The following is a 25,728-nucleotide window of genomic DNA, read 5'->3' as shown; positions in this document are numbered from 1 at the left end:
ATGGAACCTTATATCCTCAAAGCAAATCGGTAGCAAAGAGAAGTGCAGATAAAAAATATACTTCTGCTTTAAAAATAAATATTGTGCAGTGTTACTCAAACTGATGTTCATTCACTGGTAAAGGTTGGAAGGCATTCAGTCGTTCAAGAGAACAGAGATTGAAATATGTACATTATTGACTCTGGTTCCGTTCCCAGGGGATGTGCATATTTCTTTAAAATATTTGTTCAGTCAGGACTGTGCGGTAACCTCACTATATTATAGGATCTAAACCTCAGTAAAAGAAAAGAAAGCAAAACAAGTCACTGAAACTGCATCAGTGACGTTTTAACAAATAAACCCTTGCTCTTAACAGAATTTATTTTGGCAGCGTAAACACTTTTGTGCGTACGTGTATTATGCAGAGCCCTTCAACCGTCAGAAAATGAGACAGTGTCATGTGAAGCTGTGCAGCTGTGCTGGGTGGGGGACACAGAGGTCCTTTAAACGGGAAGGTACGGGCACAGGCACCACATCGGGGCGCCCGGGGATTCTTCTAAACCGACTGGAAAAGTTTGCTACGCGGGCGGCGGAGGAGCATCTGCCTCGCAAACGTATAATGCCGTTAACTCAATCATCCCGAAAAAGAACTTGCAAATAAGCATAGGAGTAAACCTTATAGAAATAAGCATATAGGTTTCCTTTTCAAACACAAACTTACAGTGGCTGTACGCCAGAGTCTATATTTCTTAGAAAAACTCTATCACTGGCGTAAATGAAAGAGGCAGTTTGATTTGTGGTTAAAGTAGTTTCCATTCTACTTCCACTGTAACAAATGTATTAATTCAGCTCAGACTTCCTCCTTCTGGCAGCCCTTTTGCAGTAAAAAGAGAAATTAGAAGTTCCAGCCAAATACCATACCTTGAACTGACCCACTTCAATACATAAACACTTTTACAACATGTTTATTCAGGTGTAGCACTTTAAATTGGTTTAAGATGTTTCCAGTGACAGAGAGCCCAGCAAAGGCAGGAGAAGAACTGAGAAAGTTAGCAGTTATGGAGCAGAGTAATTGGCAACATATTCTGAACAATTTTGATAATTACTTTTTTGACTGCAAGGGAAAACTATATTTGTTGAAGCTTCTGATTTCATTTTAAATGGCTTTTTAGTCTTGTGTTTCTTTAATTCTTCTTTTCATGCATTTGAGTTACTATTAAATAATTCAGTAACATTAATTTCTATATGTTCCAATCTTCTCTTGCAAGTCAGATATGAAAAACTGTACAGACTATTCTCTATTCATTGCAACATGGACAAACTTGCCTCTTACCACAAAGTTCCAAGTTTCCCCTCATTTCTAGAGGGAATATTTTTACTATTTTTCTTTATTTTTTGTTCCAATGACTTTCAGAATTTTAATTTTATCTGTAAAAGATTAATACCTTACCAGTGGACGTTTTAAGAATACTATTAGATTTATATACTGAGGGCTGTAAAGATGTGTGGAGGTTTTCTGAATTTAAATCTAGGTTCTCTGAATTTACAATGGTGGATATTGTGTGCGAAGCAAAATATCCTTCAAACCAATGTGAACTCCCTTTAAAATAACTTTTAATATTATTAAGTTTCCTCTGGGTTTCCTTTAGACTTCAGCAATGAGATGGCTATTAAGATTCCACAAGTTAAGGCTTACTTGGTTATTCAGGGTATAGAGATATGCTATAAAAAATTAATCCTGTAACCCACAGCCTTTTTACACACAGAAACAGCTTATGTGACTTTATTCCTTTATTTGCTTGATCTTTTAAGCAGCCAGCCTGAGTTTTTAGGACCCATTTGTTCGATTCATGAACGGTATATGCACTGAATCTGCTTCTAGTGCAGTCAACAGGAAAACTTTTATTGGCTTCTGTGGGTCCATCATTAAACTTTTTTCTCTTGGTTTATCATATACCTTAGCTTCACTGCAACTTTCAGAAGACGAAGCAATCAAAATATACACTGCCCTTGAGATGCTATATTTCTTCCGAAGAGGATCTCTGAACTGTTTGGTTTGGAAATTCAAAGCACATATGTTGTGTCCATTTTAGGTTGCTTCTGTGCAAAAGAAAGTTTGCATTTACAGAACTTCTATTATCCTTTATTATTAAAAAAAAAAAAAAAAAAAAAAAGAAGAGAGAAAGTGTGTGAGTGGGAGGTTTCCTTCAGTCTAAGAACACAAAGCTTTGCCCCTTCCTGAACAGAAGGTATTTCAAAGTATCCTGCTTCTGAAATGCACCAAGCTTTCTGCCACAGCATTAGCTCCATCTGTGTGCTATGGCCTTGTTCGGTAGTCCTCACCTTTGTCCGTAGTGTGTATTTCAGTATACGGTAAGAAAAATCTTACCCTAACCTGGATTGGCCTTTGTAGCAAGAAGCATTCACGGGCTTCGTTTTTAGTAAGTGGTTTTAGTCTATCATTTCTTGTAAGCATTCAGGAAACCGTCGGCTCGATGACAACTGAAAATCCAGGTCTCTCCAGCACGCAGTTGTTCCATACTGTGGTATTAGAGCAATATTTTCTAAAATCTGCTGAATGACTCAGGCTGACCTGCTTAACTACACCTTCCCTCGGAGCTTTACCCACATGAAGCCGGTAAAACCAAAACAGCGAGGTGTGTCTCTGCTTCTCTTGAGCATCTCTGAACAAGAATTGAGCGTGCTCAAGCATTCTGAAAAATGGGTTTGGTTTTATACTTCCATCGTATCTTTGATTCTGAGGATTTCAAAGACTTTTCTTTAGACTTCAGAAGAAAAGAAGAAGATGCTGCAGGAAACCAGCAGTCAGCTAGCGCCTGCTCCACTTAACCTGAGCACTGCAATTGCCCCTATGCCTAGAAAAAAACAAATAAGCATAACAGATGGACTTCACTCTGTGCGGGGGCAGTCCAGGGCCTCGGTATTCCTCACATTCTGGCATGCGCTTCTCAAACCTGCTATGACAATTTATTCTCTCTTCTCCATATTGACAGGTATATTTGGAGACTAAGACTTATTTAAAGCATTATGTTCCAAATCTGCTGAACTCCTTAGTCCTTATTCATATGATTTTGAGTCTTTGGCAAGATGTATTTGTTTGACTTGGCATTTGAACTTATTTTTGGCTTTTATTCTATTTGATAGTAAAGTGCCCTTTTTATGCAGTTCGCATAAAAGTTTGTATGGAAGTGCCGGTTTGACTGACTGAACTGAATGAGTATTATCTGCTTTTTCACGTTCTGTCCCCTTACAATAAAGGAATCACTGTTGCAAAAATAGCTGTAAAGTTCAGCTTCTAAAAAGGTGCTACTTTGACACATCTGATGATTTTGTTGTGTTATTTTTTTTTACCAACAGAGTAGGAATAGCACTCAGGACCATAACTGTGGAGCTATTTGCTGTGTCACTACGCCCATTTTTCTGCTGTGACATGCAGCTATATCACACAATTCTTTTCAGGAACTGATCAAGTTCCATCTTAAAAGTTCAGTTTTCCCCTCCAGCTGCTCCAAATGGAAATGCAAGAGCCCTTCAAGCTTTTAATAACAATCTGTCTCACAGTCCTGACCTGGAGACATTGCCTCGTTTTTCACGACATTCAGAAAGCTGACTTCTTCGGAGATCGCCAGTGTGGATGCCAATGACAATGGTAAGATTTGTGACTTGGCTGTCTCTCCTCAGGCAGTATATATTTTATGCAAGGCATTGAGCAGACACTAATTTTGCAAGAGCTTTCAGCCATTATGCGTCTTGGCCGGATTTGCACTGGCAACACAGGACAATGAGTGATTCCAAGATCCATTATTTTGTCCTGAGTCATCGAACTGCAGCAAACCACTCATTTTGTTATGAAAAACAAGCACTTATTTACTTTCAAAAGTGTTCAACAAGCCACAAGACACATTTTACAGATTAACCACTACTGCTAGGTCACGGAAGTTATTTTGGTAATAATTTTATATATTTGTAGATAGAAATAAAAACTTTAGTGATGTTGAGAATTCATTTCTGGTTTGCTGAAAAAAAAATTTCCAATGCCACACCTACAGTTTCCTCCTTGCGGGGACTGATATCTGAAATGAGGGTTGGGAAAGGCCTTTTGGAGAAAGACCCTGAGTATACAAGGTGCAATAACATCTAATATTTGAGCAAAAACTTTCCTGAGGCTCTGAGTCTGAAAGCTCGCAAAGCAGTTTCCAAAATTAGATAGAAACTTATGTGGTTTTTCTCATGCCTGAACAGTGCTCTTAAAAGCCATGGGACTTCAGAGAAACAAAAGAGTTGAGGTAGAGCTTGGCTACCAAAGCTTAAATGAAGGCTTATTAAAAAAAGAAGAGAAAGCCTAACAACACAATGTGATGGTCCATATATAAGACATCCTTAACACTCCAACTCCAAAGTATTTTATAGTGTCTCTATTGTATCATCTACATAAACTGTTATGCAAACTTTTCCTTTGGTGGACACATTTATCTATATCAACATAAAATATGCTTTTGAAACAAGCTTCATGTGTTTTGTTAACTCTTCTGCTCCCTGGAGGTTTTAAGGAATTCTGAAAAATGGGTGGTCTTGGATGGTCTGCTCTGCATTTCCTAGGCTTCACAGCTTTAGTCAAAACTAAAGATTTAGCTTTTGTTTTTAAAATTTTACATTTCGTTGTTTTGATTCAGTTCAGTTGAAGGAATTTTACATATCTTTTTGTGTTGGTTTTGGTGTTCATAAAGCTCATGAAGAAAACACTTGGGACTATGTTAGGAATCACGGTATGCTGTATAATGTGGCAGTACCATGTATGCTTACATGAAAAATCAGATGTAATCATACACAAATACGCTTGCTAAGTACTTGATTTATCCTTTTCATTTAATGCACTTAAACTGTGAACGGTTTGTAGGAGTCCTAGGGCTTTTCTGCACAGTTTAAAATGTGTTCAGGAAGACAATAAAACAAGGAGAGATTAGATTAATTGGTGATCCACCAAAGAATAAAATGGATAAAAGCCTTCTGAATGAAATGAAGCACAAATGCCATCATCTTGAAAATACTGGTGCTGAGAAGCAGATGTATCCTTGGTCTGTGTAGGGAGCAGGATGGAGGAGGAGTTGCACAGCTGCACAGCCAGAACCAGCATGCAGCAGTATGCAGTGGTGGCAGGAGAAGGGGCAGGAGCCCATCTCACCTCCCTGGCCCTCCTGCTTAAAGTAAGTGCGCCCTTACTAACGAAGGGTGTGTTGACGTTGCTTGCTACAAGCAGACACAAGAAAATGCTGACTGTATTTCTTGACCCAGCTGGAAACAGGGGTTACACATTTCTGAGTAAATTAAAGAGTGCCCAGGAGTGCTCCCAGGTGCTGGACCTGCATCATCTGCTCTGCTCAGGGTGGGAGGGTGCTCCTGGTGCACTTACGTCCTACGCTAGCTCCACCGCAGAGTCCTCAACACCCCACGGCAGTGCTGCAGGCACCTCTCCCAGGGGACAGCTGCCATGGGGTCACCCTGTTTTGGAGACTCAGAGAGTCATCCCTCCGGCTCGTCTCACACGGCAGTATTCCTGAGCATGTTGAATTTACTAACGTAACTTTGGCCAAAGTCAGCTCTGAACCAGAACTCGTGTAGCTGTACTTAGGCAGTGCTTGAGCCCAAGCTAATAAAACCTGCTGAGGGGCAGGATATATTAGCTCGGGTTCAGTGCTGTGCTAACATGGCTATATGGCTTCCAGATGGTTCAGAATTTAGGCAGAGCTATTGCCTGCCAAAGTCCATATATATATCAATATAAATATATATATCCTAAATTCCCCCACTGTAAGGACACTAATGAAGGTGAACTCACTCCTGACATTTTGCCTTGTAAATACCAAATCCAAGAGACTTAAATGTAACAACCCAGCAGCATCCTCCAGAGTACCCGATGGCTACCGTGTCATGTAAGTTAGGTACCAAAGTTGCCTGGGGGCAACCTTGGGATGAGATTGATAACATTTAATGTTGTCGAGGTGAGGCCAAGGCCAGTGTAAAGCATGCAGCCTACCGCCTGAAGAAGCCAGGGTGCTGCCACAGGTTGGTACGGGTTCAAAGCAAGCCAGCCACCCTCTGCAACATAAAGAATGTGGCCATGCTGCCTCTTTGAAGGCTTCGTAGGAGACGGGGGCCTTGGAAGGCCCAGGCTGAAAGGAGGAGAGGCTAAAGAAGAGACAGCGTGTCTCTTAATGTCTCCCCCATCATCGCTGGCAAAGGACCTCACCAATCCTTCCTGTAGCATGTAGGATTAGGAGCCAAACCCCCTTCCAGGGGACACATGTCAGAGTGTACCCAAATACATGCTGGAGAGAAAACTGGCCTTCCCCAGGCTTCACTTGGATCAAGGAACCTGTTTCTTTCAAGTTTCCCTTTGCTCTGAGGAAAAAAAACAACACCTGAAGTAAGAGTCAGAGTCAGGGAGCTGAGGATTCCTGCCGCCTGCCCACCTCAAACAGCAAGAAAGCCGAAAGAAACCTTCCATAGGACTATGTGGTAACAGAAACCACCTTAATCAGCTTGGGCTTTCCAAAGTTGCCACCAGTTTATTCCCCTCTGATGTGCAGGAAGATGGAAAATAACTGGGAGCTGCAGTAATCTAAGAAAAAGCACAGTACTACATGGCTGTGGGCGCTACCCAGGATGCTGTATTGACAGCTGTGTATTTGGAACTTGTTTTATACTGTGGATCATCCATGGTCATCGTTACACGTTATCTCCCTCTCCCATTTTCAGTAGGCAACACTAGATTCTCTTCAGCAATGATATAAACGGCAAAAGGAATACTCTTGCAGCTATTTATACTCCTCCAGTAAAAGTGATGTTCAAACCATTGCTAAGTTCCAATTATAAAAATGTTAAACCTTAATGCAAAGGTGCTGATTCACTGGAACATGTTTTAAGTCTTAGGAGACATATGGTATATATACAGGAAAAGCGTCACATGGAGCTTTTTGAATTGTTTCTGCATCTGCATTGATTTTATGCTGCAATTCATCTAACACCCGCACTTCCATCAGTGTGAAAATGAGCACCTCTCATTTTAAACACCATGGAGAGTTTTGGTGTCAAAAGGAGGGAATTAGCCAAAAGGGGATGCTGCAGAATGTTGAGGAGACATTTAAAAAGAGAATCAAAAAAACCTGATCCTTAATTTACCACAGCCCCAGGGAAACAGTGCATTATATGTTGACAGCTTCCATATGTGTCATGCAAACCTTTATTCTTACTGTTCAAAATAAAATGTCCCATTAGGAGAAAAAGTCTACATTTCATGCTAAAATGAGGCGTATGATACCAAATACTGTCTTAAAGAAAAAAGAAAACACATTCCAATGTCATGTGGCTTTTTGTACTTTTTCAGCATTTTCAAAAGGGGAAAAACATGAATTACAACAACCAGACATTCTTCCAAAGTTGTTTTTATCACACTGTTATATTAAATAGTTACAAATTTTTTTATTCCTCATGTAGACATTATTATTATTTATGCACCATCTTCAGGGATCACCAAAGAATTATGTCTACGTAAGGAATTGCCTAAAAAGTCACTGAAAGATAACGGTAAGAAAGATTACTGTTAATGGTTACAATATAGTAGCACCCTGGAGACTCAGTAATTATTGGCACCCCATTTTAAAGGTGCTGTATGAATAAATCTAAAAATTAGTGTGTATTTACAGACATGATTATCCAGGGCCCCGGCACAGCACCTGAACACCTCAAACAGGGATCCTCTGGCTTAAGAGAATCCCATTTAGTTTAATGGTCTGTTGCAACAGAAAGGTTAATGGATCAGGTCTTATCATAAATGTCTCTCCAGTTACGGGGGCAGACCTCCTCTACCTCCTGTAAACTCAGTGGACAGCTGGAGGCATGAAGAAACGTGCTTCAGACCTGCACGGCCTGAAGTTCACTTGAGCCCAGGGAAGGTTTTTCGGTTGATTTGAACCAGTCTCTGAGCTTTCATAGAAAACTGGTTGCAGGGAAGGTGGGTGGGGTTCCCTGGGTTACAAACTGAGTCCACTGCATACTGAGTCATGTATAAAAATTTGTGTTCCATCTGTACACAAACATGTCATTCAACTGCTGGTGTTTCTAATAGCTTCCAGAAGTAACAGCAACCCAATAAAAATAATCAAAGCCTTAAGAGCAAAATTGTAAGGGCATGAAAGGATGATTTGCCTTCTGCTAAGCTGAAGTGGTATAGCACAGGTTTCCCCTATAGTTTTGAAAGCTTTAGTCCCTAGAAGGGCACTCTTCTTGTGTGAATAAACTGAAAAGGGAACAGAAGGTGAGAGAAGAGGGGAATTCCCTCCTCACTCGAGCAGCTGTGTTAAGAAATCCAAATAAGTGAGGTGCAGAAGGCAGAGCTGCCTGTGGCTTTGGAATTTAAAATAGAAAATTATCTATCACCTTTCTGATCTTGGGAGTAGGACAGGGGAAATATTTACATAAACTGTTCTTTTACAGTTTCTTCAGTGTATTAACCTAAAGGTTTCCTTTTACCCATACAAACTTGCCTGCTGTTTACTGAACGGATATAATTTTGAGGCTAGGACCAACAAATCGCTGGTTCCAGGGTTTCTTAATGAATGCCTTTCATGGATATTTAATTTTCAAGAATTTCTGTATTTGAATCTCCTGGAAAAAAAAGTCAAGGATGGAGTTTATTCTGGAGCGGGAAAGCTGGCCAGAAGCCAGTCCACCTAATTTGTATGCCTGACGGAGGTGTCACCTCTCCAGAATTTTAAGGGCTTAAAAATGGCCTCACAAAGCCAGACTGCCTAGCGGAGCCGCTCCTCGTACTGCCCGAGCTCAGGTGCAGTGCCTGTGGAGGCTGGTTGAACACAGCGAGGACATGGTCTACTTTGCATTACTGCCTCCCCTTTTCCACTGGCCGTGCTCCGACTGTATCGGCAATATTAGGTGTAATGGCCGTCCACTCTGCTTCAACCCTGCCAACTGCCTTTTTTAAGCATCAAGCCTAAAGGAGGACAGTTTTTGCAGAACTCTCCCGCAGCCAGAGCACTTGCTGAAAAAGTATGAGAGGCTTTGTTCACAGCCCAGTTGAGCCTGAGGGAGAATTCAGATCAAAAACAATGAGAAAACGCAGCCAGAACAAAGAAAGAAGGAAAAAAATATTAATCCTTACACCAGGGTTACTTCTGCTACTCATTAACATTATGTCAGCTAAGGTTTAGATTAACTAGCATCATAGATCCCTTGACCACTGACATAAAAAGCTTTTTGACAAGAAAGAGCTAAATCTGAAAGTTTGCTTGTAAAGTAGTATGGATTAAGTGAACCATCACAGAAAAAACAGTATATAAGTCTCTTTTTATTAGTTTCTAAAGAAGTCTAAGTAAAGAACATTTCTTCTAAAAATATTATTTTGCATTGAGATGCATTTTCACTTTTTAATGAAGAGCATAACTGTGAACAATGTAGTAGCCCAGTAAATTTGTACTAAAATCCCACAGCTCTGCCTTCAGTTTTGATAGTGTTCTTTCTAATTTTCAGCTAATTAAAAATGTCAAGATTTCAAAATTTTAACCCACTTCAAGATAAAAAAGTTTTGAAATTAATTTTTCTTTTCCCAAATGATAGAAGACCAATTGCCACATTACCCTGTTGTTAACCTTTCTCCAACATCAGTACCAGCGGCTATGAGGTACCTCCTGGATTGTCCTGAGGGTTTTTTATACCTTTCTCCGTGCTTCAGCCCAGAAAGGCCTTTAGAAACTTTCTAAAACAATTCCACAAATCTGCTTGAGTTTCCATAATGTAATCATCAGTGGAAGAGCATTAAAATAGAACTTCATTTTCTACGTAGGAGATTTTATTCCAAACTTCATTTATTTTAACTCGATTCAGTTAGCTTTATAATTACCGTATTCTACAGAATTAAGAATAATAGAAAGTTTGCAGGCTATAGCTATGGCAGGGTAAGACTTGTGTTCTTTGCTTATAAACTCGCAGTGAATTGTCACCCAGTCAAGTTAAAAAACACCCTTCCGGAAAAGGTTCCCAGCAAGAGATGACAAGAGCGTGTACGGCGTTATGATCTACAGTTATGATCTTACCGTCCCCGGTTTCAGCGCAGAGTTGCAAGCCCAGATTGTTCTGTGGATTAATCACCCAGTGATTGCTGGTCACAGTAATGTCAAACACAAACCAGCCCACATCAGAAGCTTGAGCCTTTCTTGTGTCTAACAGGAACAAGTCTGCATCCCTAAGTTAAAGAAAATAAAGTTAAGGCATTCAAATATTATTATCTTTTGTCCTTAGTTTCCTTGCTGACAATAATTTCCTGGAGTCCAAATGAATAATCCTTTGACGTGTCCTCATCACGACACAGTACAGCATGTGCTGTAGCTAACGTGTAATTGTTAAGTATAATACAGGTATTTCCCCTGAGAGGCCTTTCTGAAATGAGTCTCAGCATGTGAAAACTACGGCTCTGGAAAATCTGAAAAATCCAGCTTCCTGATATAAATACACAAAATATATAGTTGAGGCTGTGTATAAAGGATTCGTCTTTCAGCACTAGAATGTCTCAGGAAGATTAACTTTTATAAACCATTCAGTGTAAAAGACAAAAAATGTCAAAATCACGTTCCAGTTTCAACTAAAATTCAAAGGCATAGCGTCACTGAAAAAATCTGTTATTAATAACATATGACAGCAGCTATATCATATGGCAAAACATGAATAGATGACAGTTCGGACAGTTTCATATTAGTACAGATGTTTAGAAAATAAATCTCTGTATCAAAGTAGAAATTATATATCTATTCAATAATGTAATTATTACATTTAACCCTCAGTTCCCTGGTATATTCTCAAATTTGTTCCCATGAAATCTTCCAGTAATTCAGAAGGGCTGTTCAGGGGAGTTAGTATAATTGTGTTACTAAATGTTTAGCATGGATCGTTTATTTGTTCTGTTTTCACGTATCTCCTGACACAATTGGTTCCAGAACCACACCTGTATTACAAATAATTTACTACAATGACCACACTAAACCCAAGATACTTAACTCTCATCAGTTTCATTTTACATGCTTCTTCAAAGCAGCATGCATTATTAAAAACTGTTTTCACTATTTAGCCTTTTAAACCTAAATCTATAGTTACAACCTATTTCTTTTCTACTATAAATAGTAATCAAAACAAGAATATATAAGAAAAAATATTTTATTCTAAACTTTGACTGTCGAAGTCAACTAAAGACAGCCTTGGTTTACAAAGACCTTGGAATCATATTGTTACCTTACAGACTGCATGAATATACACTTAAAGAGGTAAGACAGACAGAAATAATAGGCTTTGTGTATAAAAAGTGGATTTAAAATTACAGTGGTTCTGTCACCGTATTCTTATGTTGCTTAATCGCAACACCATAGGAAGTTACTGTCTTATCTAGACTAAACACTGTAAATGCACCTCGAAGGTCTGATACTGGAAAAAAACAGCTTGTGTAGCTCTTGAAACTGTGGTTATTCAACACTCAGGGAAATAAGACCAAATGAACTACGACAAGCAGATGTTTACTTACATGTGAGAAATATCTGCAGAATCAGGTTAAAGAGCTCAAAAAAAAAAAAAAAAGAAAATTGAAAGGGCTTTCTTTCGAGTCACCTTTTTTTTCTTCTGTTAAAGGATAATCTTTTGCTGGGCTCTTATCACTCCCATTCTAGTAGAACTATGCTAATGACCACACAAGGAGAAAACATACGTTCTCCCTCTGGAGCTAACATGAAAACAGTCTTACAATTCAAAAGAGCCTGACCTGTTATGCTAGCACTGAACAAATTAACAACGTACCACAAGCTCATAAATAGTACTCTCTGGAGTCTTAAATGCCAACTTTTTTCTCTAATATGCAGTTTTATCGGAATTTAAAGCTGAAAGGTTTAATTCGGAATGTGACAGTCTTTAAGATGTCAATTGATAAATATTTCTTGTATCATTCAGTAGTTTTAATAGAAAACTATAAAATTGTTTGGAATATAAAATATTACAATATCACAGCACTATAATTGCACATTTGTCTTGTCTCCTCCTAGAATACATAATTGTTTTCCCATACAGGTTCTTTAAGCTCCAAACTTTGCTGGGACTGATGTGAAACGTTCTCAAAAGTCAGGATGTACAATGTCTCGTATGCTAAATCAGAATAGGGCAATACTTATGGTACAGTCCAGAAACCCCTATAAAGGACAAATTTCCTCTGTGGATCTCTCCTCAGTGTGACTTCATTATTTTGTACTGCAGCAGAAACTCCACACCAAAGTGTCTTTGGCATTGATATGTCAATCTTCTTGTCTGCCTTCCTACAAGCATAATGATCTGACTAAGGTAATAGACTTTAAGAGACAGATTGTTCTTACTCATTACCTCAGCAAATGAACCAAAAATTAGTTGTGGGTATCTAGAGAAAACTAGAGCTAATTCTCAACAACACATTGTAGAACAGAGAAAATGTCTCCAGGCCAATGCTAATGATTTAGGCCACATAACAGCAATTTACTACAGAAATTCAAAGTACTCATTGGAAAAAAAAAAACAAAACAACCAACTTTTTTCACAATTGATATAAACAAAGGGTGAAAACCCGTGCCCTTAGAAGGCAGTGAGGGCTCTGGGATCAGGATTCCCCCATTGGCTGGTGTCATTCACTTAAATTTCTCATCACATTTGGTGACAATTTTAATTTTAAAATTTTCCTTTGCTCTGTGAAAAGAAAAAAACGATCACACTTAAAATGAAAAACAGCTGCAAATTTTGGCTCTAATTTTAAAAAATATCTCTATTTAAAAAATAGCCCACAACACATAATAAAAAAGTAATGCATTATGTCGTAAATAGCCTGAAATGCAACAGCGAACATATTGACGCAGAATACAGCTGATTGGCTTTACCTTTATGGATGCTGTTTAAGTTTAGTGAACTCAGTCTGGTCCCAAATGACCCAGTTGTCTATAGCAGAAATGGTACCACTGTCAAGAATCTCAGCAAAGAGGCTGTGGGCAGAACGTCTAAGAAGCTCCAGATCTCCTGGGTCACTTAAGGAAGTAAAGGTGGAATAAACCATCTATATGTTCCTTGAAACCCAGCAAAGTTTTCAACCAGATAAAATCACGATTACTATGTAATAGGCCATCCCCATAATGCTGCTTCACCTCTCGCCTCATTCCAGGAAGTTGCTGTAGTATCTTAATGCCACTTGAGGATTCCCTAATGCGGGAAGAATCCTTGGGGTTTAGTTAAATTAGTGGCTAGCTGCCACCAGATCATGAACAAGGATTTGGCCTGTTGGACCACATTACTTTCGTCATGAGAAAAGATCCGGGTAGGAGTACATTGGCAGGGCTGCGTAGGAAAGTCTGCCTTGCCATGGGCTGCACTTTACACGCTTACTTAGAACAAATAGAAAACTTCAATCCCAAAGACTGTCATTTCAGCAAACTCCGAGTGAATTCAATACACACACGCTTCAGCAGCCACGCTGCCACAGAGACAGAAAAATGTCCAAGACTACAACATAATCCTTAGTCTGCAACTCAGAAACCCTAAACCCTGACCACTCCTTGCCTGAAAGCATGGCAGGACTGCGTTTGAGATTGCAGAGCCTCATCAGACACCCAAGTTTCCTGTTCGGAGCAAAGAAGGGAGGAGGAGCAGGGTCAAACACAGCTGTTTTGCTGGGGTACGGCACAAGTAAGGAGTGTGGGACGCTATAGAATCATAGAATGGTTTAGGTTGGAAGGGACCTTCAAGATCATCGAGTTCCAACCCCCCTGCCATGGGCAGGGACACCTCCCACTAGACCAGGTTGCTCAAAGCCCCATCCAGCCTGGTCTTGAACACCTCCAGGGATGGGGCATCCACAACTTCTCTGGGCAACCTGTTCCGCTGTCTCACCACTTTCACAGTCCTCTCACCCTCACATTCTGCAGTTGTAGCTTCCGAAAATTTTGCACCTAAAGTTTCATGCGTGTATGTAGGACAAACCTGGGATGACAAAGTCAAGAATAGCACTAATGAAGTCTGGGCCTCAAAGCAAAAGCTGAGGCTTCATTGAAAAAAAAAAAAAAGGACAAAATATTCTTGGGAGTTCTTCTGTTTGGAGGTATCAAGATGCAGCTGGGAAAAGTTCCTTGTTTCTAATTTGAACAGTGGTGAGCTTGTGGTCTTCTGCCATCCTGTCCCACGGAGGCATTTGCCTCTTTATACTCCATATCTGAGTAGAAACTGGCAAAATTAACAATAGGAGGGGAAACAGTCTACATCTGAAGTTTCTGTAGTTATACAGGTGAAATCACATGGGTGGTGTATCATTGCATGTCCCCCTTTCCAGCATCATGCTTCCATTAGAAGTCATGGGCTTTTATGTTTATAAATGGGAATATAAAATGTTTATAAATTTATGTTTATGTATTGAAGGAAATAAAGAGCATTCTTTAATGGTTTCACACAGACAGTTGTCATTTTAACAAGACAGATAATGCTAAAGTGTGATCTTGCTTCAGAGTAGTAAGCAGTTTTTCTTTCTCTGAAATAGAATAGAAACCACTTACTGGGAAAACACAAGGAAAAAATCCCCCAAACCCATAAAAGAAAACATCAAATGGATTAGAAAAACTAACTTTTCCCATTAATTCTTAAAAAAAAAATCCATTGCACCAACAGGTGAAGAGCTTTCATCACCCTAGCCTTGACCTGTGCTCTTTAAAAAGATATGTTTTTTTTTTTTTCCTTCCCATATCATTCCTTCCTCTGAGAACTTTCTTTTAGAACCTGTCAAAAGAATTTTTGCAAGCTGAAGACGGAGGTTAAAAAAAAATCCCACACTGTTTTATTCCTGCCCAAATTTACTAAGAAGGCAGAAGGTATTCTGGAAGGATGAGTGCTTTCCCTCCTGTTGGTTCTGCTCCACTGATACGAAATAACTCTCTAATATAAATAAAAATTTTATAACTTCACGTTCAGAGAGCTCACCTGGAAGGTAGGTACAAGCTCAGGCTTCTGTGAGCAGAAAAGAGATTTCAACTCTGGCCCAGCCTTCGAGCTAACTCATGATGGAGCATTTTTTTTCTCCAGAATACTCTGCAAGTTTAGGCTGCCATTTTCTTTGCTTTTGCTAAACACGCCCAGGATAGAAATATTTCATCTATTCCAAGATGAGGGAGAGGTTTTGTTTATCTCAAAACAATCCTTTTTTCTTCCACTTTTCTGAGAATAGACAAATACCGATTTAAGTTCAAAATGGAAATTTGGGGTGAACGTAGCTTTTTGCAGAAGCATCTTGGAATTGCTACTGGTTTTTAATGGGCTTTTTCAGGTATTTATCTACTTTGCCTGGTGAAATCTGGTCATTTATTTACTCAGGTCTTGCAGAGTCTTGGAAATAGGTCACACACAGAGGTGTGCATGGGCAGATTATTTGGTGACATTGGACACATAACTCTCCATAAACCTGCAATAAATTACATTGAAGATAAGTTTTATTCTTGTTGAGGGTTTGTTGTTGTTGCCTAGGAATTAATACTGCACAAGCCACAGTGATAACAATGATGTTCTGCGAGGGTACGCTTATGGTCAGCTATTGTCTCCCTACTTCACATAGAGACACGAGACGTTACTCAACACGTGATACATTCATGCCAACGGGGTACCTGTTTGGGTACTCCTTGATGATCTGGTATATGCTAATTTGAATTGTTTCGTTCTCAAAGCGGCTGTTGCTTCGGTCTTTGTATATCCGGAATTCGGCTGCTGTCACTGCCTCTCCGTGTGGGATTTGAGTAAGGTCAAAGCGAAACTCTTTGTAGTGCCTTCGCTGGTGGGAGAAGTCCTTGTCCCTTTCAACTGTGAGAAAAAGAGTTGAATGGAAATTAAAGAGGTGAAACGAATGCCCATTTCCCATGATTAATGAAGCGTTCCCTGTGCTTGGGAGTAAACAAACAGGACAATATAAAACTGTGCAAATAATAAAACCACAAGCCCAGGCATACTTCCAGTTAGAGGAAATTCCACCAACCCAGTGTCTTCAGTTCAAAAGAAAAAAAACTTGGTGGCTTTTATACAAATTCCAGAAGCTGGAGTGGAAAGAATATCAAAAAAAGCTGAAAGAGGGCATGTTGTAAAGTAACTAGAAATATGGACAAACTAAAAACTGTGAAAGGATTTAGGACTTCACTGTAGCCGTAAGCACAGCAGTAGCACTGTAAGAGCCACAGCTGACTTTGGAAAACACTAATTGCTGCTGATAACCAGGCATATGAGAGGAATGCTGCTCATTTCCACTTAACGTAATAAATTTGGAAGTGGTACTGAAGGGCGCTGCGACAACTATATATTTAAGAAGCAGTTACATCATATAAATTAACACATATTGTACTCTAATGGCACAAGCGTCATCTTGCCAGTGGTCAGAAGAAGGAGCCATGAATCAGGACTGAGCCGTTCTGGCACCCCCGTTTCAAAGGGAGCACCACTCCTGGCATGAGAAGTCCCCTCAAACCTGCTGTAGGTGGGCAGGTGCATTACCCACTGCTTCTGACACCGCCACAATTTCATATTAAAAAGTTAATGCCATCATTGCTTCATTCAGGATTGCACAAGATTTTAAGGGGGAGTAAAAAGAGGATTTTAGTTTATTTGTGTTTACAACTGATTTTGAGTTAATTCAACTGTCTGTTGCAGTTCTGACCCTGAGTTAGGAGCAATTTTTGCAAAGGAATACGTGTTTTGATGTGGCAAGGGAATCTACAGGCCACAGGACTGGCTGATGACCATCTTATGGGATTAATACTTCAGATTTTAAGGACGTGGAAAGGAAAATGATCCACGGTTTCCACTGCCACAGAGTGCAATGTATCATTGACCTGTGAAGCAGCTGTGCTCTGCGAGAATAGAGTACTTCTCACTTCTGGAGAAGTTCCACCTGCCTCATGAGATAGGTGCTCTGCCTTACTGCTGGTGTACAAAGCCTAAAACACTCAGAGCTGGGATTCGCTTTGGATAACCAGCTGGACCTTGATGGCTGCACCCAGCTCCGCTGAATGCTCCCTCCTATAACCCCTGCTCTTTTACTGCATTTTAACAGTCCTCAAATCTGAGGAAAGAACAATGTCAGTTCTGAAAAAGTGGATATTTAGATTACTAAATGTTACACATATAAATAAAATGTGTACGTTGTTACAATATATGTGTATATTTATACTTATATTCTCATGTATATGTGTATTCCCATGCAATTTCATCTACATACACAATGTGTATGTGTTTGTATGTCTGTGTAAATATATAACTATTTATATATAAACCTGCATATGTGTATTATTATAATGTATACGTGGCCTTACAAATTAGAAATGCACGAAAAGAAAAAAAATGTTTTGGGCTTGCCATATAAGGGTACACTTACAATCATATTAAAGTGAGAGCTATTGAAGGAAAAATATTTACATTATTTTCAGAGCAGTAGTTACTAGTTAAGTCACCTGTGGCCATGTAGCTAGTCCCTTACAGTACACTTCCCTTTCACCCTTTCAAAAAAGTAAACTATCCTTGTTTTCATTAGCTTTTTTTTTTTTTTAATGTACAAATCTATGTTGCCTTAAGAACCCCCAAAAATAAAATGTATAGGCTATCAGAACCCTTTATCTTCCGTGAAAATGAACTTTCTCCTGGCTGACAAAAGGAAAATTGTCTGCTAACTGTGAGGTTTCCTTGGCTCGAGTGCGTATTTAGCTTACATGCGTTTGCCACGGTACGCTATGTAGAAAAAGTAAAGCAGAAAAGAGGCAGAAGCATGTAAACGGGCTGCTCTGTACCTGAAGATGAATGGGCTGCTACTGAAGAGAAACAGGATACGGGCTATTTAGCAGCTCCGCTGCCCGGTTCTAAACTGTGAGATATATACAGAGATCTGACTTGAGGTTTGGGGTTTGTTTGCCTTTTTTTTTTTTTTTTCTCAAATGTCCATGTAAAGCCTTTCATTTTGGAGCTAACTTGGCAGAGATTAGCATATGCAAATGCACAGGACCGGGGGAGGATTTTTCTAGTGCAAAGAGTCTGCTGCCAGTTTCTGAAGGTTATAACTGAGCATTTCGAAGCTAACATCAAGCAGATACGTTGATAACCTTAAAAGAAAAATATATTAAAGGCAGACTTAAAGTAGCAAACCTTTTTGATATCTTTGGTTAGTATTTATTCAACAAGTATTTACCAGCATGTGTGGGTCTCTAAGCACTACCGGCTATGAGTAAGCATTGGAGAATTAGACGCTGAATAAAAGGTTTAAATGACAGTACTCCTGGCCTGTTTCTTTTTTATTTTGGTTTGAGGTTTCTTTTTGTCTAGTTTCTTACACGTACCTTCTAATTAGTAACATTAGTTTGGAAACAGCTGTTCTCTCCCTATATGTTTTGGTTTGGATGGAAACCTCTACAGTACCCTGCGATAGCATCAGTGGGGTTCTCTCAGGACCGCTCTTGACTGCTGAAAGAATACTGACAGCCACTTTCCAACAAGCCCAAAATGAATTATTACAGCTCACACAGATAGTACTTATCTGTGTTTCCATGTATACCCAGGGAAGAAACAACACTGCCCTCTGAAAGGGACACAAGTTCAAAATTTCCTTGGGTCGAGACAGCAATTTACCAGCTGGCCAGGACTTGGGAGTAGCAACAGCCTGCAGAAATGAAGGGCTGTAGGAAACGGGCACTGGACACCGTGGAAAGCCCTGAGTCCAGGGAGGTCCTGCTCTCCACAGTTGAAGCCAGAATCTCAAACTTCAAATTTCTGTCAGCCAATGTGTAAAACATAAGAACAATTTTTAGAAATTTAGACAAGTTAAGACCTTGCATCACATAGTAGGCTGAAAAAAATCAGTGGCTGTGATGTTGCAATATTGACTGATGACTACAACAATAGTCGAGTTATAAAAGCAAAATGCTATTTAATGATATTGAGCATTTCAATACCAAAAATAATAAGCAATTCTTGATCCTTTCTGCATCTAATAGATGCCTTGTCGGACAAGACTGTGAATGCTCAGTGGGGTATCTCTCAGGTCCTTTATCCTGCTGGAATGGCATGAAGTGCAGGGGGGGCACCATGTCTCAAATACTTTTATTTCACATGCGAGAGCTTTTCAACACCGGCAGCCCGAAAAACACAGGTTAAGATTTTTAAGTGTTCAGTTCTTCCAGAGCGTTCTCATGTCATTCCAGCTCTGCTCAGTTCATCTGCCAAAATGCATCTCTGTGGGACCAATCACAGAATCTAAAAACTGGTTGACCAAAAAATAAGGAAGTCCTTTTTTAACCATGGGAGGAATATCATTTTTCAAAGTAGAAATAACTGGAATATTATGGTCAATGCTAACTACAACAACATTCTTCATTTGCATTCATTGATCAGGATTCTTAGCATCAACTTTTAAAAATGTTATTTTTATACCACCTGAGACTAATATATTCAACACTATGGTTACATCAGACAAATCATGGCTCAGGGGAATATCACAAACACCTGTGTGTAAGATGGGAAAGAATGATATTTTCCACCCATGTGGCAAACTGATGAAATATTCATACTGTATTAACACTAAGCCCAACTCTAAGAAGAAGGAAGACAAATTTACACCAAAAAGATATTTTGGATAAGGAGTCATCTTTTACACCAAGAGAAAATATCACACACTAATTTTCATTAACAAAAGTATGTGTCTTCTGGAAAAAATGTAAAGCACGTATATGGATGGGCATTATAATAAGAAATTGGTATTTTACCAATTCAGTTACATCTGATTAACTGAGCTTAAAAAATTTAAAAGTTTCCAGCAATGAGTTTCGGTCATAGTGCATGAGGGACAGTTAGACGTGCTCTTTCATTAGTGATTAGCTCCCCGCTGACATGTGCTTTGCTTTTGCTGAAGTGGTTGGTATGTGGTGACACGTAGGGAAAGTGAAAGCTTCTTTGGCAAACTGGAGAACAAACCAAAGATATGTCGGAAGATATGTCAGAATAAGCTGATTTTACAGTCTAAGATCCCAGGATCTCAACTGGATACCCAAATAGTGAAGCCTCACCAATCAACTTAAGGTCGCTCTTTAACTAGTAAGTATACAGGACAAGGAAAAACAGAGGGTCTTATAGACTCTGTAACTATAAGGGGCCATTTACACTCTTCTCACTGAATTTCACTGTTTGGCTCGGAATTCTTTGTATAAGCACTAAGTAAACTAGTCAGTTTTAATCACTTCAAGGTGATAAAGGCTATAGTAAGCTGATACACTACAAACGACACTCGTTTACATCTTGAATATAATGAAATGATAGTTTATCTACAGTGAACACTTGTGGTTATCTGACAAAAACAGGTCAAAGGTTCCAGGCGATTTCTCCTGAAATTACTCAGTGCTGCCTCAAATGACTGATAATTGAAAGCAGAGGCTGGAAATATCAAATGTGGTAGGTGACAGATAAGCAACAGATTAATGCAAGTACTCTGTTACAGGACACTAAAAGGTCAGAGGCCCGAGGAATTAGCTATTGTGCTACTGTGAAAAGACAGACATCAAATAGCTGTTTACCTCATTCTTGCTCTTCTCTTCAACATTCAAATTCCAGAAACACATTCTCTCTTCTACGATTAGACTATTTAAACTGACTCACTTTTTACAAAATATGGCAACAAACGTTTTTTAGGGCGTGTGGACAGGAGAAAAGATGTGATCCTAGAGCAGAATGAAAGGTGTTGGTTTTTTTTTTTTTTTAACAAAACAGCTATGCTAGGTGTAACTATTTTAATGAAGTGCATCAGAGAGAAGCAGCTCATTCATCAGAACACCATTCCCAATTGAGGAGACCAGATAACAGATTTCTAAAAATATATTTTAAGGCTTTGTAACTTTGTTTAGGCTTTTTCACTGTAGAAAATTAACATTAACTTTGGAAACTTAGATTAAGCTTTCCAAAAGTTATTATTAAAAAAAAAATTGCAGACAGTGCAAATATTTATCTAAGGACTACTGTTTTAATAGGTTTAATCCGTTTTATAGAATGGTAAGAATCCGATCCAGACTCAGGAAATCTATTTTGAGTTAGGCACTGAAACTGATAAAAATAGTCACCTGTCTTTACAGGATTATTTCGGACACCAGAGACGGCTGCCTGATACAGGCAGTGGAGAGACACTTCTGTTTGTTAAGGGTCAACTGTCTTGCACCAGCCAGTAAGAAGAACAGAGGAGTTTATCTACATTTCCCCTTTAGTCATCTGCAGTTTCAGAGAATAGGACTAAGAGATAGCCCTGGCTCAGTCAAAGGACATTTCAATCCCTATCAGCTGCTTTCGATGACCACGTCCTAACATCCAGGATGCCGAGTAGTCCGGCGGTGGGATATCCTGGGCTACTGCACAGAAGAAATGCAGGGGCTGGTGTCAAAATGAGAATGAAATAAGTTTTTGTTCCCATATCTGATTTTTTTTTTTTATTCATTTAATATTAGGCATTTACTGTATAATCATTCACCTGAGTGTTTTAACTACAAAGCTTCAGAGCCCTATGCCCCCTGGCTTGTTCTCCTTTTAGTACCACATCTTCTGCATTTCTTTTTACCTATTTTCATCAGCAGAGTGAGGGTGGGCTGGTCCCCCCCTGATTATTCTGTAGCCAGTAGTAAGCAAAAATGGGTGATTTAGGCTTAATAACCCTTCATTTCCCTCCTTTCCCTTCCCCAGGCTGAGGTGGGAAAATACATTGCACAGACTTCAGTCGTGCCTGTCCATGTATCGCGGGGATGTTCAAAATTTACCTTCAGAACTGACATCTTTTGAGAACTCATCTCCCATCAAAATGGATCAACTCATACCGAAAGCCCATGAGCAGGAAATAAGTTTCCCCAAAACTACATTTCACACATATCCTATCTTAACCACAAAACTCATTGTCAAAATATTAATCCAGATTCTGATCCCCTTCTGACTGAGGCAAAACTATTTCTGTAATCAGTAAGAATTTTGCTTAAATAGGGAGGGTAAGTCTGCAGAAACTTGACTTTTTTTTCATTGCAACAGTTCTGTTCCTAAAGAACTGCTTTATTGCGGTGCTGTATATTTGAGTTTCTCTGTATTTATTATTATTAGACTGGTTGTATTTAAAGTAATTATAGATTTACAGATGTGGTTTTGAAAGAATGATGTAAATTACTTTTACATAAAATATACTTTCTTATTAAAACAGAAAGCAGAAAGCTTGATAGGTCATATTCTGAAGCAAGTTACACTGCTGTAAATTTAGAGTTATTTGACTAAATTCTTTATTTTCAGTCAGTTACTGACATCAATGAGCAACATTTGGCTATTTTGCTTAACTAAATTAGAGACAGTTTGAAATTGTTTGACGAAATACTCTGCAGTTACTGGCAGTTTCAATAAATGAAAAATCATCTATTGTATATTGAATCCAGATTTTAATGGTAGAATATCCCTTCCATAATTGCACAGAATTACTGAACTGTATGTAATTCAAGTCAAGATAAAGTCAATGAGAAAACCTTCAGTGACTGCAACGGAATCTAAAGCAAGAACAAAAAGGAAAACCATAATTAAAAAAAAAAAAGAAAGAATAGACTGCCTGGACTTTTTTCAAGTACATATTGGTTTTCTTTCTTTATCTCTCACAAAAGAAATGTATTTCAATATCCCATACTTTATAAAAATATAAGTTAGAATATTCATGTATATTACGCAAGCATTTAGTATTACATCTTTTGAGAATGACCAGGAAAGCAGTGTTCTTTATTAAAATTCTAAGTTTTTAATTTTGTTGTTGTACTCAATAAGATCTGATAGATTCTTACCAATTAACAAAATACACATTTGAAAAAGACAAAATTTTTTTAAACACTAGGTTATTACGAAGATGGACTTTGACATTGTGTGATTTCTACTTTCTTATTTCCTCAAAACGTACATGCAATGTATTCAACTTTAGTAAGTGGTGGGCAGCAGTTAGGCAAAAAATGGAAGTTACAAAAACATGGTAGAATAGAAGTGAATATGTAAAAGAATCTTTTTTTTTTTTTTTCATGAATTCTTGTAAGAATTAGAGCTCAGTAAGTAATTAAAAGCTCTCAGCATTCACCTCGAACAGGGAGGACTTCCCAGGAACCATATACCAGTGCCTGCCAGCAACTTTTATAAGCACAGACCTAAAGAAATGCCTCTACCAAGGAGGCACAACTGAGCTCAGCTTTCTCACGCATAATCTCCCAGGAGTTCTGTACACCATGAGATTACCTGTGATGCCCTCTTGTTACTTGACACCGAAATATGCATAAAATAGATGTTTTAATGAAATTGCTGGTCTTCATTCAATAGCCAATGTTTTGCTGAAAAATTCATTGGTAAACATGTGTTATTCATTCAGTTTACTCTTCTCTGTGTCTTCCAAGTCAAATGCACTTCCTCAACAAGTCAAAACAAGTGCTACGCTGCAGCTGCTCCAATAATAATTAAATGCTGGAAGGCTTTCAGTTGTTAATACAGAATAATAAGTAGAAAAGCAACACCCTGCTTTTCTTAGGCTGGTTTGATCCTGGCCAATGTAACAGTAGGAAGTAACCAGAATAAAGAGATTGAGTTTTGAAAGTGAACAGAATTATGAGAGTTTAAGTCTGGGTATTATCACGATCCTAATATAAAAGATAGTTGACAAAATGATTCCTCGAAATCTAATTTTTCTTCTGGTTTCAACAGTATAATGCACTGTATCCTTCAACCTCCCAAATGCAAAACTTTCACTCCAAGTTGTTCAGCTGTAGCATGAAGCACAACAAAAGATGCACTGCATATATGTCTTTTTAATTCGACTAACAGCGGTAGAATGAATCTGAGCTGACTCTTCTTCCATACATTTAAAAACTGAAATTCCATCTGGTCACAGCTTCTAGAATTTACAGTAACAGGTCGCATTTGGATCTGTTTTGTGCTGTCAGTAGTAATGTGTGCCAAAAGAGAGCAGCATCGCAACCAAGGGTCTGGGAGGAGGCAATGAAGAAAAAAATTACATGCACTTTGCTATTTTGAATGTAACAAGTACAGACCCTCTGATTTCTTCATTGTTTTAAGTCACACTATATCACAAAGGCACTCCAATCTGAAATACTTATTTTAAAATTGCATATCCACTAGGCTTTCAATGGTGTCCGTTTCCATCAGTGATAAATCTTTACTTGAAAGAAAAAAACAGACCTGAGAAAAGAACACTGTGTTATGTAGTTTTGAGCTGATACATAGATAAATTAGCTAATCCTTACACCACGATGCCAGAGCTTGTTAATTTTGTCTGCATTTTCAGTGATGTCTATTTTGCCTGGGCTTTGGCAAAGCCGGTACATTTTGATATCATCTATCAATAGACTTCCAATTTTTCTCGTATTTAATGTTGTTTTTCTCTAATCACAGATCGTCACAAAGAAAACTAACAATTATTCCCAGGTTTCTGGCTGTGTGTGAAAGTCAGGATGTCAGATCAACACAACCTCAAGGTTAACAAATGACAGAAAAAAAGATCTCTCTTGGGTTCAGCTGCAACTGAATAGGAACAAAAGTTATACCTCTGGGATGCCATGGTCAGAAAATAGGTGTAAGTTATAACTGTTTTGACACTGTAAAAGTATACAGATGGAACATAACTTCTGAGAAGGGTGAAAGGGCATATATCATCACAGGGCAAGTGGCAGGGGAGTAAAAGCTAAACATTAAAGCCCATTCTATCTTCCCACATCTCCTTAGTTCCTGCTCACGTTAACCCTCTGCTCACTTCCACCCAGAGGCGGCAAGTCACTCCGCCATTTACCATTCACACAGGTCGTCTAACGAACTGCATCCATTTCCCACTGTGGAATTTGTTGGAAATGCTTCCATGGAAGCTGTGTCTGTGTGTCAAACTGGATACGACTGGATAGGTACTATTTTCTGCTTACCCTGTGCTCACATCTGGGTATTTTAATGTTACTCATATCCATTAACACTGGCCAAACATTCCATAAAAAAACAGTCCAGCTGTAACAACGATGAGGAAGGAAACCCTCAAGAACATCTCATTTAGAGAGTAGAAAAATGCCTTATTACATATAATAAATTAAAAAGTGTTTTGATATGCTGTATTACAGATAGGATATTAAATACAATTGCAAAAAGTGGCTGATCACAGGCCATGCGCTTAGCTAGTCTCTGAACATGGCTCAACTGAATTCAGAGTTCCTCAGATTTATACTTTGTGTGCAAAAGTGTATACCGGGCTAATCACTGTACTAACTGAGTCATCAACTTAAAAAATAAAAATGTGAAGAGACTGGAATTTGATCTTATACAAATCGTTAGCCCTCATTTTGAAGGTTTGCCCTGTGCTTGCTTGGTATGGGCCAACACCAAGGACCTACCTGAGAGAGCCTGAGCAGTGGAGCTGAGAAACAGAGTTATGGGGCCAGAAGCTCAGCGGGGACGGGCCCTCCTAGACATTACACCTGGGGGCAAACGGGAGGAAGATGAGGAGGAAGAGGAGCCAGAAAACTGGCCAGCGGTGGTGAGGAGTGGCACTTTCCGACAGCAGGCTTTAACGGCCGGTGCGGGAGCTGGCTGTGATTTTAACAGCTTGTTATACTGATTCAAACTGCA

The 25,728-nt window shown here is 39.0% G+C and overlaps 1 protein-coding gene across 2 annotated transcripts in view; it reads right to left on the bottom strand.

Annotated features, from left to right (window-relative positions):
* Positions 1 to 25,728, bottom strand: part of BMP5 (bone morphogenetic protein 5) — a gene marked incomplete at both ends in the record, with an annotated part of 53,872 nt that overhangs the window by 14,624 nt on the left and 13,520 nt on the right. For both annotated transcript variants that reach the window (XM_082481419.1, XM_082481420.1), the window contains 2 exons: positions 10,107 to 10,255; positions 15,705 to 15,897. In XM_082481419.1, coding sequence (XP_082337545.1) covers positions 10,107 to 10,255; positions 15,705 to 15,897 — 342 coding nt within the window. The remainder of the gene's footprint in view (positions 1 to 10,106; positions 10,256 to 15,704; positions 15,898 to 25,728) is intronic.

This window comes from Vanellus vanellus, assembly GCF_965231255.1.
Source record: "Vanellus vanellus genome assembly, chromosome: 3".
Taxonomy (NCBI): Eukaryota; Metazoa; Chordata; class Aves; order Charadriiformes; family Charadriidae; genus Vanellus; species Vanellus vanellus.
This window is presented reverse-complemented; position numbering and strand designations above follow the sequence as displayed.